At 34.8% G+C, this 19,354-nt stretch overlaps 1 protein-coding gene across 1 annotated transcript in view; it reads right to left on the reverse strand.

The window, feature by feature from the left end:
- HECW1 (HECT, C2 and WW domain containing E3 ubiquitin protein ligase 1) overlaps nt 1-19,354 on the reverse strand; it is a 469,328-nt gene that overhangs the window by 247,556 nt on the left and 202,418 nt on the right. Inside the window, exon 5 of the mRNA XM_039849134.1 lies at nt 3,837-3,931. Within this exon, the coding sequence (XP_039705068.1) occupies nt 3,837-3,931 (95 nt within the window). The remainder of the gene's footprint in view (nt 1-3,836; nt 3,932-19,354) is intronic.

Genomic DNA, 19,354 nt, shown 5'->3' on the forward strand with positions numbered 1-19,354 from the left:
ATGAACGTGAACTTATGGAAAAGTATTTCAAGTTTTGGCAAAGAACTTTACGCTGCTCAATAATCAAAAGCTTGGTTGCAGAGAAATTGAATTAAAGTGGTGAAAGAATGAACAGAATCAGATATTTTTACTTCCAATTTCTCATTGAAAAAGTTAGAAGTATAGAATACATAGATAGATAGATGATAGATTGATAGATAGATAGATAAATAGATAGATAGATGATAGATAGATAAGGAGATAATAGTAATGTGAAGTAAAGATAGGAATAATCGAGAATAACAAAATTCCAAGAGAATTTCCCCAAATTTGAATGTCGATGATGATAGAGTAAGAAAAACATACTTGGATTACATATGGCTTGGCCTCTGAATCTACGGGATCCCTCAACACTAGGCCCTAAAGAAGGCAGGAACATAATGTCCTCTGCCTGTTCCTCACTGTGGTAGACTTTTCCCAACCTTTGGGCCCTGCCTCATGAGCCTGCCAGAATTATTCTTCCAATAGCTACGTTTTTTCTATATCTAGAGACTACTGTCCCCAGGGCTCAGCACAGCTGAAAATGAAGAAAACAAGTGGTGACCACTGCCCTGTGAAGTGAATGCTACTTAGGGAAAGGCTTGGAAAACAGGCATAAGGAGTGGTGTGCTCAGTACTTTGAACATAGACTGAGAACAGCTACAGATGTGTCTCACTTTCCCACACTGTAGGAGAACCCAGTGGGCAGAGGAAGTGTTCTTATCTAGTCCAGAAGATGCCCACCCTACTAGAAGATGCCTGCTCAGTCCCACAAAAAGGGAAGGCAGATGTGAAACCTACTGTTGAGGCAGACCAGAAGGGAGAAGCTTGGAAATTCACAGTGAAAATAGTGTTGAACTAAGGACAGTTTACCTACTCTGTCTTTTGGAAAACTGAAGGTATGCATAGATTTCTGTCCTTTCATGTATAAATGGAGAGAGGAAAAAACTATCATGGGACTCATTAAGAGAGACTGTAATACACAAGAGGAATGTGGCATGGGTGAAAATACTGAGAGGAAGAGCTTGCTTTTGAAAATGATTTTCTACAGAAAATAGAAGAAAAATATAAAACATGCTAAATGCTCCCAGTAAAATACAAAAACTATGAAAAAAAAGTGCAGGTGCTATATGGTGAACATTAAGTAAGTCATATATTCTTTAGACCTAACACAGTTTAGGTCTTGTGGCATTTCAAACCCCCATGCCTTTGCATATTCTGTCTCTTCTGCCAGCTGTGCCTTACTTCCCTCCTAGGCCTGGAAAAGTCCTATTCATGCTACCTGATGCAGACTACATACCACCTCTTCTAAAAGCCTTCCCAGATGCTGTAGGCACACCCTTACTGCCTTCTCCACACACAAAAACAATGGGTTTTACCCTCTAGTACCTGACATTTCAGATTATATATCATTTATAACAGAATAACTATAGGTTCTCAGTGACAGGGCTTATATTTCATTCATCTCTATAACTCTGACCCATTCTAGTTTCTGATATACAATCAAGACTAATAAATAAATGAAAGCCCCAGAAAGATAAGAATAGATGACAACTTCTTTTTATAACTGGGACCTCAACAGATATCCACAGTAGGACAAAGACAAAGGATAAGGCAGAATGAGGAAATATATATTGATAACCTGCTACGCTCAAAGCATTAAAGTACTAAAAAGAACATTTAATATCTTACCAATCCTTTTCAAAGAATTATAGTTTTAGTATATTGTCACAAACTAGCTTAGTAACTTTTGGGACATAATATAATGGCCATAGAAAACTAACTCTTTATAAGAAATTACTGCAGTACCAGCATTTTTCAATTTAAAAACAAATACTCAAATTTATTAACAGATTGATTTTGAGATACTTGAATAGCATTTCCCCTTAGAAACAGTGTGCTTAAGTCCCAGACCAAACTTCATAGGCTTGTTTAACCCAGAAGGTTGTTAGATTATACCAGTAACTAAAGTGAGTTGCAAAAAGTATAAGCTAGATTTGATTCAACTTCATTGCCATATAGCCAAGTGGTCACAAAACCAAAATGATATTTCCTGACTATCTCACAAATGTGCTGTGAATCAACTAGGATAATACAAGTAACACTCCTCTGATAAGTGCACCATGATATAGAACAAGAAGGGCTACTAATAGTTTAACGATTATAAAACCTAACTGTACATTAAAATACTGTCTTGCAGGAAAATCCATGTTCCCTTCTGCCACAGGACTCCAAGTGTTCATCTCTGATGAAGAAGTAGAACAAGTACGCTCTCTGACCCCTGGTGTCACATGAGCTTTATGATTGGGCTTTCCATACATAGAGATTACGAAGAGAAACAAAGTGTAATGTACATTAAAGTGTCGAGTGTTTACAGATTTTTGTGAGAAAATCATTATGGAGATGATAATCAAAACAATAGCAACATATCAAAGTATTTCAAGATGTCTGAGTTTTAAGAACAAGCAATGGTAACACATATGGAATAACAAAGATGGGGTGGGATGAGGGCTGACACATAATCAACGCAATCTCCTGAAACCTCCTGTCAAATAACATGATTGAAACACCTTGTATCACGTTTCCTCTTCTCAGACATAAGCCCTTGTTCCTGAAGTCAGCATCCCCTCATCACAGAACTTGCTACCATGGCAAAAGCCAGCCAAGCCTACGTCTGAAAGACTTTTCATAAATCAGCTTGACTCCACTTCCAGCCTCCTTCCTTCTCTGTCTGCTGTGTGTTCAGTGCCTTCCTGCTTCACCTTGCCTCTGGTTCAGTTCAGCCCCAACTCCATCTTTACTGCCTCAATTTAGCTGATCTCCCTGCCTTCACAATTGGCTACATATATCAGGACCTCTTTGGTTTTCCAAGTATCCTCTTTTGAGGATGGCCTATACTAATGGTCCTGGAAGAGTGGATCTCTTACTTAAATCTCACACTTATCTTTTAGACCCAAAGTATTTTCTGAATCATTCATATTTCAAGTACTTGCCCCACCCCTCTTTCTCTCTCCCCATAGAAAAAAAAAATTTGTTTTTTACTTACATGAGCATGACAAAGTTCTCACTGGGTTTTGTTCAGTCTCCCCCATTCAGTAATTATAAATTTATGTGAAAAAGATAAGGATGCCATTTGTAAGTAGATATCAGCTAGCCTGATCAGATGTATTGAGAACTAACATAAAAATTTCCACAAAGATTAAAACTAGACTATAATTTAGAAAAAGATAGTGTCTGTTACCATAGCACTGATCAAAGCCACAGAAGAGGGAACAAAAGACGTGATTTAAAACCCTGATCTGCAACTAACTAGCTGTGGGACCTGAGGTATATTTCTTAAGTTCTTTGAGCATGGTTTCCTTATTTATGTAAAGAAAAAAAGAATCAGAGATTTTAGTCTTTTCTAGGACTATCATTTTATAATTCTATGACTAAAATCAGTTATTTATTTATAAGCCTAAAATGAAATTAAAACATATGAAAAAATACATATTTAAAACCAAGAAATTTAAAAATGTGTTCCAAAGAAAGATTTATTATTCATAGTTATGAAGCATGAGTCTATTAAAAACATCTGGCTATCGATTGAAGCTTGACATTTCTTTAACAAAAAGTAGTATACATTTTAATAAGCTTGCCTTTGGATCTCATTCTTTATTATTTTGAGATGTATATCTGTCTGTCTAGCTGCCTATTCATAATTTATCAATATGTCCCCATATGTGTGTGTACATAAAACCACACAAACATAAGAATAAACGGAAAAGTAAAGAAGCACCAGAATTAGATCTGACCAGAAAGGAAGGAATGGGACTTACAGGAGCTGCTAAATTTTTGACTGTGACACTGGGGGTGGTAGCTCGCAGGGCTCCACTCACTCCATGGTAGTATTTGAAGCATATCTTAGTTTCAGCTGAAAGACAAAAATGAAATGAAACTGAGAAATAAAATATAAATCAGAAAGAGATAGCCAGGGCAAGAGAAGACAACTTCAAGAACTACAACTTGATTTCTTCCATGAGCCAAGGCAGGTACCACATGATAGTCAAGAGGTCTCACTGAATTCTAAAAATGTCATAAAAATTGCTTCGGCCTTAGTATTTTTGTATACAAGTTAAATCTATTTAGACTTCTCTATTAGAGGCTATCTAAAGAGATTATTGCTTTTAAATCCTTAGTTCTAAGGTAGGTAGTTTGATGCTTACCACCAGTCTGTTTCTTTTGTAAATTTTCTGTTATAAAATACTTTATTGTGATTAATTGCTTGGTAAATTGGAGGAAAGTTTTGAGAAGTCATTGAAATACATGAACATGAGACATATTTTCTACACATCAGTAAACTCTTTGCATCACCATTTGTTTTTCTTCAAAGTTCTATATATGTAAGCAGTAAAGATATGACCTTGAGGGATTATGCTGCCTGGGTTGGAAGTTTAGCTCTGTTATTGAAAATCTATGAGACAATGAGCAAGTCGACTTCCCTGTAACCCCTATCCCTTAAGTGTAAAATGGAATCAGCAATAACAGCTACCTTATAAGATGCTGGATAATTAAATAAAAGTGTTAATAGGTGCTCAGTAAATGTTAGTGATAATGACGACAATGAGGATAACTAGATAATAATACTGTGTCTCATTACTTTCTGGCAATTTGTTCTGTAGAGGACAATATCTATGGCCAAGCTGAGTTTAGTTCATTTGAAGATGATCTGCTTTTCCCAATTCAGTTTATAGAGCTTTTTCTTTGAATTTGAAAAATTTGCCAGGCTATATCCCTTACTTTAATTTGGTTTGCTACAATATGAGGAATCTCCAATTTAAAATTCTATTTGTCACATCTAAGAATTTGTCAAATTCTCAGAATTCAATTATAATGTTTTTTAAAAATAATGTCTACAAATTTATTCACATAAATGTAAAATATATTCATTGTGGAAAATGTGAACAACAAAGAAAAGTAAAAAAAAAAATCTTCTGAGTGTTCTTTGCATACTGAGAGTACACACTTCAAATATATTGCAGGTTCTGTTCCAGACCACTTCAATAAAGCAAATATCACAATAGAGTCATATGAACTTCTTGGTTTTCCATTGCATATAAAAGTTACGTTTGTACTATACAGTAGTCTATTAAGTGTGCAATAGCATTATGTCTAAAAAAGGTACATACCTTAATTTTAAAAAAATTTATTGCTAAAAATTGCTAACCATCATGAACCTTAAGCGATTCATAATCTTTATTTGCTGGTGAAGGGTCTTCCCTAGTAACATCAACAATCACTGATCACAGATCAACATAACAAATATAATAATAACAATACACTCTGAAACAATGCAAAAATTACCAAAATGTGACACAGAGATGCAAAATGAACAAATGCTATTGGAAAAAATGAAGCCGATAGACTTGCTTGACATAAAGTTGTCATAAACCTTCAATTTGCAAAATAACGCAGTATCTGCTAAGTGCAATAAAATAAAGCATGCCTGCATAAATTTTATACAACAATGCATTTTGATTTTTTTTAATTAACATTATTGCATAAGCATGTTAAACTATCATTTAAAACTCTGTATATAATATTCCTTGTTCTATGAAATAATTGAATTTATTTGTAATTTGTAAACATTCTCCTATTTTTGGAAATTTTGTCTTTTTTCTACAGATCAATGACTTTTTGAAAATTATTTTTAAGTTTGAGTTTGCTCCCCAGGATAATAGAGTAAAAATTGTTAGTTACCTATTCAACATTCATTCTCCCCTTCCTCCTTAATGATAGAATGTCAATTTTATTTTGGATGACAATGTCCAGCTAAAGTACTACATTTTGAAGCCTCTCTTACAGATAACATGTTTTTTTTGTCATTGTTATTTTGGGATTTCTGTTATATATAGCTAAATTTAAACTTAACTGATATAAAATATTTCTTGAAATAGAAGATATAAATATTTCAATAGTCATCCTTAGAAGATATGAATATTTTAAGGATTCTCCCATCCTGTGGCCAAATTGCTTTTCAATAATCACTTTACACTTCCACCAGAAAATGTAACTCTGACTATATCATAGAATCTTTGCTAACATTGAACACTATCAATTAAATATGAGCTAAAAATAGTATCTTGTTTTAATTTATTTGATTACTAGTGAGATTAAACATTTTTCATCAACTTTTAATTAGTCATTGTATTTATTCTTTTTTATCCACTAAACTGTAATTGTTAAGACTTCCCACTGCCTAGATACGCCTGACTGTTTTAGTGGATGTGTTCTTATGTTAGAAATATCAATATTTTTAGTTTTTTTCCAGAGTTACTTTGCCTACAGTAATTTGTAAAGCTGTAGATTACCTTTTAAGCTCTTGATGAGCAATCATATAACTTAGTTCCTTATTCTCCAAGTCACCTCACAGTTGTTCCCTAGTTAGTTTTCATACCCAGATCCACTACTATCAGAGCCTCAAAGACAGGTATGTCGTAGGTTAGGAATCACGGAGGAACTCTGAATAAAGCAGAGAGCCATGTAGCTAGGTAACCACATTGAGTCAGTGTAGTTCAGAATGTGAGTTACTCTGCCTGTAGGTGCCAGTGAGATCAGCATTTATAATTTAAAAAATTGTATTGTATAGTTGTCCAGGCATGTCCTACATAAAAGTGTCCAACCATGGGGTAAGTAGGAGATTGAAATCCAACCCATGCTCCACTCACCAAAGGGTGATGTCTACATCCTTCCAAAGGAAGATGTTTACACCCTAAGGGCTTATAGGTTAATGGTGGCCTTGAAATAGAACTCCTTATAACATTTTGATTACTTTTGCTTGGCAAGTGATTTGTTTTCAAATTTTGGCAGAAGTGACCAGCTCAGCTCATTCACAAAATGGAGTAAAACTAAAGTTTCTACATCTACAATTATGTATGTTTGAAACTATAGTTTTTATTTGGGGACATGTATTCAGAAAGTATAATTTTTCACTTCACTTATAGTATCACCTAAAGAAACAAGAAAATAGTTGTTTTTTCTCTTCATTCTTGAGGGATTAGTAGGCCTGCTATAGAGTTTGAGACTTCAGTATGCAATGATGGTAGTAGAGCTGGTGTAAATATAATGTATAATTAAATTTAAAAGTTAATAGTTAATAGGTCCTAACAGTTAATTAGCAATTATATGTACCAGACTATTTTCTAATTTGATCCTCACAAAATCTCTATGAAGTAAGGTGATTATTACTTTTAAAAAGTGCTTAACACAATGCTTGGCATATAAGGCCTTAACAAATGTCATCTATCATTCTTATTTTACATCTAAGGAAAATCAGACTAAAATGTAAGGGCACTTACACAAGGTCACACATGCAGTTCATGGCAGCTAGGGTTTAAACAAACATACTAACTTTTTGTTTGGTGATTCGTCTTTTTTAAAAATTTTGATAACTAAACTGTTGACCAGCTAGCAAAAGCAAACTTCCATGCCAGTAATGATATGCTAGGTTATTCAGAGATCATCTAGAAAAGCTGCAAAAATATGGAGATAAATTTGTCTAAAGTAGGGCAGAACACTCAATTAAATTTGAGCTTCAGAATATAGAGGGATAAAATAAGTTTTTAGTATAAGTATGTACTAATCATGAGACAGACTTATACATACATACATATACATATATACATATATACATATATACATATATACATATATACATATATACATATATACATATATACATATATACATATATACACACACACACATATATATATATATACATATATATATATATATATATATATATATATTAGTTTTCTCAAAGTAAATTTAGTTAGGAGTCCTGTAATTTTTTCCCTGTAATACTGGAAATTCTAACCTGATGAGATCAGAAACCCAGTGAGTCAATAGAAAATATTTTTTTAATTTTTATTTTTAAAGGGTTTTTTTTAACATTTTATTTTTTCTATATTTTTATTTTCCCCCTCCACCCTCTCTCCTCCCTTCTGGTAACCACTAGTCCCTTGTTCATGTCCATGAGTTTGTTTGTTTGTCCTCTTCATTTGTTGCTTTTAGGTTTATATCCCACATAAAAGTGATATCATGATTTTCAACTTTTACTGTCTGGCTTATTGCACTTAGTATGATTTTTCAAGGTCCATCCATGTTGTTGCAAATGGCAGTATTTAATCTCTTCTTATGGCTGAGCAATATTCCAGCTTCTTTAGCCAATCATCTATCATAGGACACTTTGATTGCTTCCATGTCCTGGCCACTGTGAATAATGCTGCTATAAATATCAGTACGCAAATCTTTTTTTTGGATATTAGTTTTCAAGTCTTTGGGGTAAATGCCCCAATGGAAAATATTGAGGGAAGATCCAGAAGAAAAAAATTCAAAGATGAGCCCACAATTTGAAGTTGCTTTTCCCCTAGGTAGGGGAGCTGTGTTGATTCCAAAAATGCAGCTGAGAGGCAGGGAAGGTAAAAAAAAAAATTGACAGACTTGCAGGACTAAGGAGATAAAAATCAAGAGGAGGACTCTGGTAAATCCCTCATGATTCAAGTTGGAATTCTATACAGCAAAACACATACGCTGTTGAGAAATATAATGACCTTAGCCTTTCAAATCATTTGAAGTCTTGAAGTTCAATTCATGTTATTCTGGATTTCTAGACATAGCCCAGAAAGAAAGGCAAATCCTCTCAGGAGGAAAATAATATCATTCTAAGTCGCAAATTATTTCTACAAGTTTTCGTTAACAAAATCCAGTTCTCAAGTAAAATTGACCAGGCCCATGCAGAGACAAGGCAATGTAAAAAAATATAAATAGAAAGATCAGGCATTATAAGCAGACCCATAGAGCTTCTAGATATTGGAGTTATCGGACACAAGCTTTACTGAATATAGACTTAAAATATTCAAGGAAATAAAAGACAAGATTGAAAATATCAGCAAAGAATGAAGTCTATAAAAAAAAAAGAACCAAACAGATATTCTGGATCTGAAAAACTACAATTTTGAAATAATGTACTCAGTGGATGGGTTTAAAGTAGACTAAACAAAATACAGGAGAAAATTTAGGGAACTGGAACATAGATCATTAAAAAAATCCAGAATGAGGCATGAAGAGAAAAAGAATGTAAAATAAAAAAGAGAAGTAAGAAACAGATGAGATACTAAAATATATGTAGGTTGGAATCCAAAAGGAGATGAGACAGATGGTGGTGCTAAAGCTAAACATTTTTTAAAAGTTAAGAAAGACATCAAGCTATAGATTCTAAAAGTCCCATGAAGCCAAAAAGAACACATCACCCAGACATCTGTAAAACTTCAAAAAGAAGAGAAAAATCACATATTCAAAGAGCTAGATTATCTTTACAGGAACAATTAGATTGATAGATGTCTTTTCAACAGAAACAGAAATAATGGAAGAAAAATAAATGAGAGCTTCAAAGTGCTGAAAGAAAATAACTGTCAACATGGAATTCTGCAACTAGTAAAAATATTTCTGAGAATAAGGTGATTACTCCTATTGCTGCCCAGACATTGAACAGGTTCCAGTATAATAAATATCTAATAAGTAGCATAAAGATAGCAAGTTTTTAGCTATCTGTTACAATGTATGTTACAATGTCTGCAATGCAGAAACATCCAAATCTTAAGAAACAAAGTGTGATCAGAGTTGAATTAGACCAACATAGTGGCAAAATGTCTTCCATCGTGAAATCCTTTATTTGTACAGAAAGAACCAAACTATCTATGAAGCAATAATATTTTGTATAGATAATGAACTTAAATCTACTAGTATTTCATTCACAAAACAGATGTGAGACAAATTTAAACCACATCTTCAATATCAATTTCAACTTAAGGAAAAGCAATTTTAACTCAAGAAGCTATAATCACTGTGAAAGAGTCAGTCTCAATAATGGTCTAGAAGGAATAATACAAAGTAAAATATCTTCAAATGCTCAAAAAATTAAGAAGAAATATGAGATAAATTAAATTTTGAGTCTGAAGAATATTTAGCCTTAGTAAGAGGAAATAGCAAGAGCAGTACTTTCAAAGAAATAATCAACATTAGCAGTATAAAATCTTAGGTCCCCCAGTCTATCCTACATTTTTTTTTTATTTTAAAAATATGAGTTAAGTGAATTTTAATAAATACAGAGCTTAGAGAAAAGCTGTGATTTTTTAACAAAACACAAGGAAAGTGAAGGGATTAAGAAGTGCAAATTGGTAATTACAAAATAGTCACCAGAATGTGAAATACAGCACAGGTAATATAGTCAATAATATTGTAACAACAATGTACAGCACTAGGTGGGTACAAGACTAATGGAGTGGGGGAGGTCAATTCATAAATTACATAAATGTCTAATGACTATAATGCACATCTGAAAATATTAAATGTCAACTCTAATTAAAAAGTAAAAATTTGAAAAAATTCAAAAATAAAACAAAACAAGAAGGATGAAGGACTTCCTAAAAAATTGAATTAGTGTGCACTGGCAAGGTATGTAATATTAAAAATTCCACAACGTGTAAAGACTTAACATGGGAAAAGTTATTTTCAGTTAAAACTGATATTGTCTATTGAATCTCATTTAAAAAGTTTTAAAATTTCTTATGTATAAGACCCTGCTTTTGGACTAACACCAAAATGAAGATGTCACCTTTTATACACACTTGTCCTGTTACATTTAATTTCAGTAACTTGCATCCAATAACTCATTGAAAAGAAGAAAATTACATGTTTTAAAACTACATTGTTTTACCAAAAAAATTTTGTTTTACTACAAATTGCCCTAATACATGGTATTTTTATCTGACACTAAATGATATTTTTGTAGTAAAATTCTCATTAAATAGATGATTCTAACAAAAAAAATCTTATTATATTATAAAATATCATACTGATTTGTCAAAATTATGTAATTTGGTAAAGATATCATCTTACTTAGATTACAGTTTTCAGAAGTGATTTAGAATGCTGTATTATGGACTGATTATATTAACCTTGTAATAAAATTTGAATACAGAGAAGATGGTCACATCCTTACGCATTTGAGATTTGCCTGACTTAGAAAAATTGCCTTGTGATAGTCATGGTTTTTTTCCTGATTTTATTCAAGTATAATAGACAATTAGTTGCTCATATTTACATTGTGCAATTCAATGAGTTTTTTTTTAATTATAGTTGGCATACAATATTAGTTTCAATTGTGCAGCATAGTGATTAGAGATCTATATAATTCACAGTGATCATCCCACTAAATCAAATATCCCTTACAGATTTATTACAGCACTTAACTATTTTCCTTATACTACACTTTTTATCTCCATGACTGTTTTGTAACTATCCATTTGTACTTCTTAATCTCTTTGTCCTTTTTCACCAACCTCTCAAGCCCCCTCCCATCTAATAGCCCTTAAAATATTTTCTGTATCTATGAGTTTATTTTCATTTTTTTTGTTGTTGTTGATTTTGTTCTTTAGATTCCACATGCACATGAAATCATGTGATATTTGTCTTGCTCTATCTGACTTATTTTATTCCATGCAATACCTTCTAGATCCATAAAGGCAATTTCTTTTTCCATTCCCTTTCTTTTAGTCTGTGTGTGTCTTTTAATCTGAAGTGAGTCTCTTGTAAGCAGCATATGTAGGGGGCTTGTTTTCTCATCCATTCAATCACTCTATCTTTTGGTTAGAGCTCTTAATTCTTTTCTATTTGTGTTACCTGTTGATGGAAATAGAGTTATTACCCATCTTTATTCCTGTTTTAGATACATGTTTTTTTTTCTACTTGAAGAAGTCCCTCCAACATTTCCTGTAATACTGGCTTGGTGTTGATGAATTCCTTTAGCTTATTTTTGTCTGGGAAGCTCTTTATCTGTTGTTTGAGTCTAAATGATTACTTTGCTGGATAGAGTATTCTTGATTGTAGATACTGGATTTTCATCACATCAAATATTTTGTGCTAAGCCCTTCTGTCCTGCAGAGTTTCTTTTGCAAAATCAGCTGCTGGTCTTATGGTTGCTCCCTTGTAGGTAATGAATTGCTTTTCTCTTGCTGCTTTTAAGATTCTCTCTTTGTATTTCACCTGTGGCATTTTAATTATGATGTGTCTTGGTGTGGGCCTCTTTGGGATCATCTTTCTTGAGACTCCGAGTTTCATGGGGTTGTATGTCTATTTCTTTCACCAGGTGAGGGAAGTTTTCGATCATTATTTCTTCAAATAGCTCTTCAATGTCTTGTTTTCCTTCAGATATCACTATGACACAGATATTTTTACATTTAATTGTGTCCCATTGGCTCTTTAAATTATTATTATTATAGTATTGGCTTCTTTATTCTTGTCTTTCTGATTGAGTGTACTTGGCTTCCTTATACTCTATATAAGTGATTTTATATAGAGTTTGGGATTATCTTCTTTATTCACTCTGTTTATTCTATCTAATAAACTTCTTTATTCACTCTGTTTATTCTATCTAATAAACTTTTCATCTCAAATAATGTGTTCTTCATTTCTGACTGATTCCCTTTTACAATTTCCATTTCTATTTTTTTATGTTTGTTATCGCTTTGTTAAAGTTCTCACTGAGTTCATCTACTCTTCCCTTAAGTTCATTGAGCATCTTTATAAGCAGTGTTTTGAACTCTGCATTTGTTAGATTGCTTGACTCCATTATTCTTGGATTTCAGTTTTGTTCTCTTGTATGGCTTCTGTTTCTTTGTCTTCCCAGTTTGGCTGCCTTTCTGTGTCCGTTTCTGTGTACTAAGCAAAGCTCTTAAGCCTTCCAGTCTTATTAGTGCGGCTTTGTGTAGTAAGTGTCCAATGGCACAGTTCTAAGAGGGGTTCAGCTGCAGGCCTAGTTTAACCCAGCCTGCACCCCTCTGGGACCACTTTATAAGATTCAGCAAGCGATCCACAGACGTTGTGCATATAGTTGCCTTAAGAAGCCACACCAGAAACCAAGGTCAGTTGCCATCAGTCTGAGTCTTGGAGTTGGCTCAGCAAGGAGCACCAGACTTGCTGAGGACATACCTGGTTGTGAGTTGGATGGGGCTGCAAGTTGAGGGAGGTAGAGTTTCAGGGAATCCTCTGGGCAGAGCAACATCTTTTATGCAGTTTGATGACGTGTTGGCTATGGCAGAGGGGAGTTCACACACTCAGAGTGGGGAGGGCTCAACAGAGGAGCAATATATAACACCAGCACTTCTGCCTAGGAGAGAGCCTCACCTCTGGCCCTTGCTCTGACAACTCAGTGTCTGCATGTAAGTTCCTAGTGCCCCCTCAAGCAGTCAACCAGGCTCTGGTACTCAGAGTGAGCAGGTCCCTCACCACAAAAGTCCACGAGCAAACATGGCCTCTTTAAGATGCATCTGTAGCTGCTGGCTGCTGCTGCTATAGCCTCTGTCCCATTCAGCTTCTTGAGACTAGGCAGCCTTGCATCTTTGACCATTTTACCTTCTACCATTTCTGGGTAATTTCTTATTTTTCTCCCTAGTTGTAGTGCTTCTGTTCATCTAGATCCCAGGTGCCTTTGTTTGCTGTTTGTGCTGTGTTTCTGTCACAACTTTGATTTAGTTACAAGAGGGATGGACAAAGCCTCTGTCATCTATGCCAATTTTCCCCCTTTATAGTCATGTTTCTTTAATAGCTAAATTATATTTAATTGAATGAAAAATGGTTAATTGCAACCTTTTTGAAGTAATTGTGATAATTTATTTTTTTACATGAAAAACATATATTATTTGACTTATTTTCTATTTAGAACAGCAGCATAAATCTTATGTTATATATGCTTGCAAATATGGTACCCAGCAAAATGAAGCATTATGTGAAATGACCCCAGAACTTATTTATGGAAAATACTTAGTTCAGGTGTTAGAGGATAATCCCAAACTCAAAACCAACCCCATAAATATATTTTGTTTCCTATTCCAGTGCTGGTTACTACCACCCTCTAGACAGTGTTTCTGATATCTGGGATCATTGCATATAAAATGTTTTCTAAAAGGCAATTAGAGACTTCCTCTTCCTACTAGGATAGAGTAATTGTAGCAGATTAATGCTTCTATTTCTAACTAGATAAACTGATTTTAAAACAAAATGTTTAAGATACTACAGAGCAATAGAAGCAACAGGGCCTACAAATTCTAGACTGAGGAGAAGACTTGTGGGATGAGCTGATAATCTACAGCCCCTTTTCTCTGGTGGCAGACCAGCAGAGCTGCTGGCACCTATGTGGAGCTAGAATACAGGACCTACTCTAGCTGGCTTCCCCTAAGACATCTGGATCCTGAAGCCTTCAGGGCAAGGACTAAAAATCTAGTCATGAAGAAATCTGGAAAGTATAGCCAACATTTTACATCTTTTGGTACTGAAGACACCTGGCAGAGAGAGTGGAAGGGGAAGGCCCCTGATGAAAATTCTCAGCTCTTTGTGAAGGCCTTGGAGAGGGTTCCTTAGGAATAGGGCAAGCTGAAGGGACACTGAGCCTGAACCATGCTAAACTATATTCCATTAAGGTCATCCTTGTGTTGAAACAAGGCCATCAGCATCCTCATTGCCTAGCTAGGAAAAGTTCAAACCCCCTCTGGAGGAAAATGCTCGTATCAAGTATCTACAATATTTCACATCCAATTTATGGAAATTGTTAGAAAATTATCAAGTATAGCAAGAGACAGAAACAAATTACAAAAAGTAAGGAAGAAATGGAAATATTTAAATCATTAAGCAAAGACTGCAAAGAAACTATAATTTATATATAGAAAATATATAAAGTGTAGACTTTGCCAGAAAATGAGAACCAATCAAAAAAAAATCAAATGGGTATTTTATTCTTGGAAAACAAGAGTTGAAATTAAGAACTCAATACATGGGTATAGCAGAGGATTAAATATAGCAGAAAGAGAGTTAGAAAACTGGGCAATGGGTCAATAGAGACTAAAGGGAGACAGAACAAAGGATGGAAAATAAATCACTCCTAAGCACATAATAGTGAAACTGCTAAAATCTGAAGACAAAGAGAAAAGTCTTAAAGGCATCAGAGAAAAAAAAAATACATTATCTTCAAAGGAATGACAGACTAACAAGTTGATTTTGATAAGACAGAAGACAAGAAAATGACATTCCTAAGTCCTGAAGAAAATAACTGGCTAACCTAGAATTCTATGTATCTTTGAAATCATTATTCAAAAGTAAAAGTGAAATTGTGATATTTTCAGACAAACAAAAACTGAGTGAATTTATCACCAGTAGACCTGCACTAAAAGACATACTAAAAGGGAGCTCTTTCTTTTAGAAGAAAAGTGATTCCAGACAGAACCAGATGTGTGAGAAGGAAGGGAAAATAAACAGAATGGATTAAAATGTGAGTGAGGCTCTACTTTTTGATTTGATTGCATGGATGTGTCTACTTTCTGAAAATTCATAAGCTCTGAATTGAAATTTGTATACTTTTCTATGTGTGTGTTGTGCTTCAGTTAGAATTTTACTAAAACAATGCAAAACAAATACTGCCTAAAGGAAAATTTATGATTTTAAATGCATGTATAAAGAAGAATACTTAAAAAATGAATTATGTAAGAATCCATATCAAAAAATTAGAGAAGAACAACAAATCAAACCCCAGGAAAGTAGAAAGAAGGGAATAATAGAAATAAAAAATAAGAGCAGAAAGTAATTTAAAAAGAAAACAAATATAGAGGATCAAACAACCCAAAGTTTAGTTCTTTGAAAAGGCAAATAAAATGAAAAATTTCTAATATGGGATACAGAAGGCATAAGTAATGAGTATCTGAAATGAAAACAGCATCACACAACTACTGGCACTCTGTGGTCCTCCCTCTTGGGTTGAACTGGCTGAGTTATCTTTAATGTTTCTAATGTCCCTGGGGTATGCAAGCTGGAGATAGAAACTTCAAGAGATCCTTCAAAGCTAAGGACAGGAGTGACAGTGACACCACAAGGTCTAGTACTGTCTATACACATATTTTTGTCCCCAATCCTGGATTACTGGGGTAGGTCTCTGCATTTTAGTTAAAGTAGAGGGAGGGGTCTTCGCTGGTCAGATGGTAGAAGACTCAGTCTCCTGGAATTGAGATAGGACATAAACCAGAAAGCCATAGACTGTCATATTAAAGAGCTTCAGAAGGTAGGAAGCATGGGAGAAGGGCCAGATGGAGACACTTATCCATATCCTATGCTGATTATAAATGTCTTGAGCCATATCTCAGCCTGCTAGAGGGTGTTCTAGAGGTTTTTCTGATAAGAATTTTTTTTTAGATATTAGCCAACCTTTTCCGGATTAGTGGTGTCAAGAAGTGCAAAGATATATTGAGGCAAATATGTGAAAGGCAATAATTTTAAAAGTGTGTGGTTGGAGGAGGGAAGTAATCTCAGCATGATCTTTAAAATGAACTGTTTATGGTTAAAAAGAAGATTTTGAATATTGGCTTTAAAAATGGATCAATGTGAGAACCACAAATAAATGACGTGGCTATTTCAGAAGATCTAACTGATGAGTAACACTGGGGCTTAAGATATAATGCACTATTGAGGTAAATCAGGGCAGAGCTCAAACCCATGGTTATTTAGGAGGTTGCAATAATCCTTTCTTTGCTGAAAGATCAGCCAGGCTTTAAAGGTTTAGTTTTCACTAGAAATTCATATTCTCTGTTATAGAAAACTCACACTGTAAAATATGCCTCTTTTGTTAGGACTAACTGTTACTACTGACGAGAGAAAGAGATTAAGAGGTTTTAAATATAAGGAAAGAAGTCCTATGAAAAAACTTTGAATTATATAGGTTCGAATTTTTAATATTTATGTAAAAATAAGAACTTTTCAAATATGTCATTCTCTGGTAGAGAATTCAGTATTTGTAACTATATTTCCCCCCAAAGATATGGGAGGCATAATGATACAATTCTTCCCTTATAAAATGAATTTTCTAGTTTAGATGTTAAGCTTATAGGCCTTGAGCAACCTAGGAGAGAATGGTGCTCATTCTGGTGAAGCTGAAACAAAGACAATCTTTCCTTTTTCTTTTCAGTTTTTGTTTGTCCTCTCTCTCAGGTAACACAGCTCACTAGCAATATGGGTCTAAATACAGATCAGGTTCTGCAAACTATGATTTTGCTTGGAAAGGGGAAAACAGGGCTTAGATTAGAAGCTGATGTAGTGCACAAGGCATTGTTTGCATTTTCCAGATTTTGTGGGTGTTTGTGGGTTTTGCATTATTCTTGGGTACTATACAAATCTGGACTTTTAGAAAGTGGAATACATGAGCCCCTGACATCTGGATTAATTAGATTTTTTCAGGAGTTTTATGCACTTTTATATTATTTGAACTCTTTCCTGGCTGTCCAAAGCTGGAGTGGATGACTGAGTTGACTGGACACCTGCTGACCTGTGAGAAATTCTTGGAGTTACTTCTTAACTGGTCCAGATAGGTGCATGGGAGCAGAGACAGGTACCCAGGAAGGCACACTTCCCTGACTTCTGTGAGTTCCTGTCCTCACCAAGGACACTGCAGCTGTTCATGGCCATAGACTTGGCTGAAGGGTCGTGGGTCAAAAAAAAAAAGTATAAGTTCAAAATGAAGTGGAAATAGAGAATATCCCACCTTCCCACTACTCTTCTAGCATCTACTTCTTGACAATAATTCAGAGAGGAGGAGTTGCTAAACTGGTTGGTGAGATTGCCAGTGTGGATCAAGCCATGTTTACTAGAAAGCAGAGTCCTCTGCTTTAAAAGGTGGCACCTCTCTACCACATCCTTATCCCAAGTTAGACAGGTCAGTTGACTCCATTCTCTCTCTGAGTACCCTCTTTCTCTGTGTCTGATCAAGGACAACTTGGGTCCTTCCCTTCCCTTTACCCTATTTTCCTGTCTTCTAGATGGCTCAGGGGCCATCTGTAGGTTCTTAGGTCTCATGCTTCCTGCACAGGAGGTCTGAGCACTAGCTTAATTAATTAATTGATTAATTATTAAGCCCCTCTAGAGGAAGATGCTACTAGCAATAAAACAAAATATTTAAAAATGTTATCTAGTGTTGAAATTATGCGTGATTTTTACTTTGATTTTTTCATAAAAGTTTCTGTAAAGAGTAATACTTTTATAACTCTCTACACAAATGGGATTCATATACACATAAATACATCAAAATGGGAGATTAGTCAAGATGGCAGAGTAGATTAATGCTGTGCTTGCCTCATCCCATGACTATATTAAAATTACAACTAAATTATAGAACAATTAATCTGAAGAACCATCTGAAGACTAGTTGAACATAACTCCTATAACTAAAGATATAAAGAAGAGGCCACATTGAGACTGCTAGGAAGGGCGGAGACACGAAATGGGTTGGCCCAACACAGGACTCCACAGCAATTGTGTTTCTGTCTCATGGAAACTTAAATGGACATGCTTTCCTCATCCTATTGAAGTCTTCTCTGGGGGCAGAGATATGGAAGACCTCAGCAGTCCTGGTTGTTTATAGATCCATATGTCTGTAATTTTGAGTGAAAGAGATTGATTTTATATATAAAATAGCTTTGAGAGAAATGGAGAGGATCTATTTTTTGCAGAGTTCTAATTGTACTCTACCATGTTTATAGAGGTGAAAATCACTCCTGATTCTTCCAATTTCTTCTTATTTCCCTTCTTATTAAGAAAAGAGGCATGGCAGAGTGGTCAATATGATACATTTCTTCCTTCTTTCTCTCCATCCTCATCCTGCCCAACCCACACTTCCAGTCATCCAGTCTATAGAGGGCCAAGGGCTTCTTGGAAAGGCTAGTGTCATTAACTATTCTCTGCATCCTGTTCTTTCTGACTCCTTACAGGCCTCAAATCATGAAACTTCCTTCTATGTCATGCTTTTTCAACATCCCCATAGGCTCTTCCCTGGGGTTGATGAACATAAGCAGATAGGCCTGAGCAATCCTAACTTCACTGTCTACCACACAAGCTACCACATGTATCAAAGACTAAGTTTTTTTCCTCAAATACAATGGAGATGGCAACCCTTTGCATGGTGCTTTGATCAGTATAAAATAAAAGGATATAAGAGTCTCACCAAGAAGTTGGATATAAGTAAGTACTAAATAAATGAGAATTCTAATTTTTATGGCTCATTCCACTCAGTCTGTACACATGTTCAAACTCATCTCAACCTGATTTCTTATGCTGCCACCTCAGAGTTACCCTCACAGGTACTCTGCCTGGAGAAATGCTTTATACATTTTGCCTCTCCTATGTCAGCATTGATTTTCTAGAGTGCCATCACTATTCCTGTGTGCCCAGGACTGAGAGCTTTCCTGGGACTAGGGACTTTTAA

This window comes from Pteropus medius, unplaced genomic scaffold, assembly GCF_902729225.1.
Source record: "Pteropus medius unplaced genomic scaffold, Ma_sr-lr_union100, whole genome shotgun sequence".
NCBI lineage: Eukaryota > Metazoa > Chordata > Mammalia > Chiroptera > Pteropodidae > Pteropus > Pteropus medius.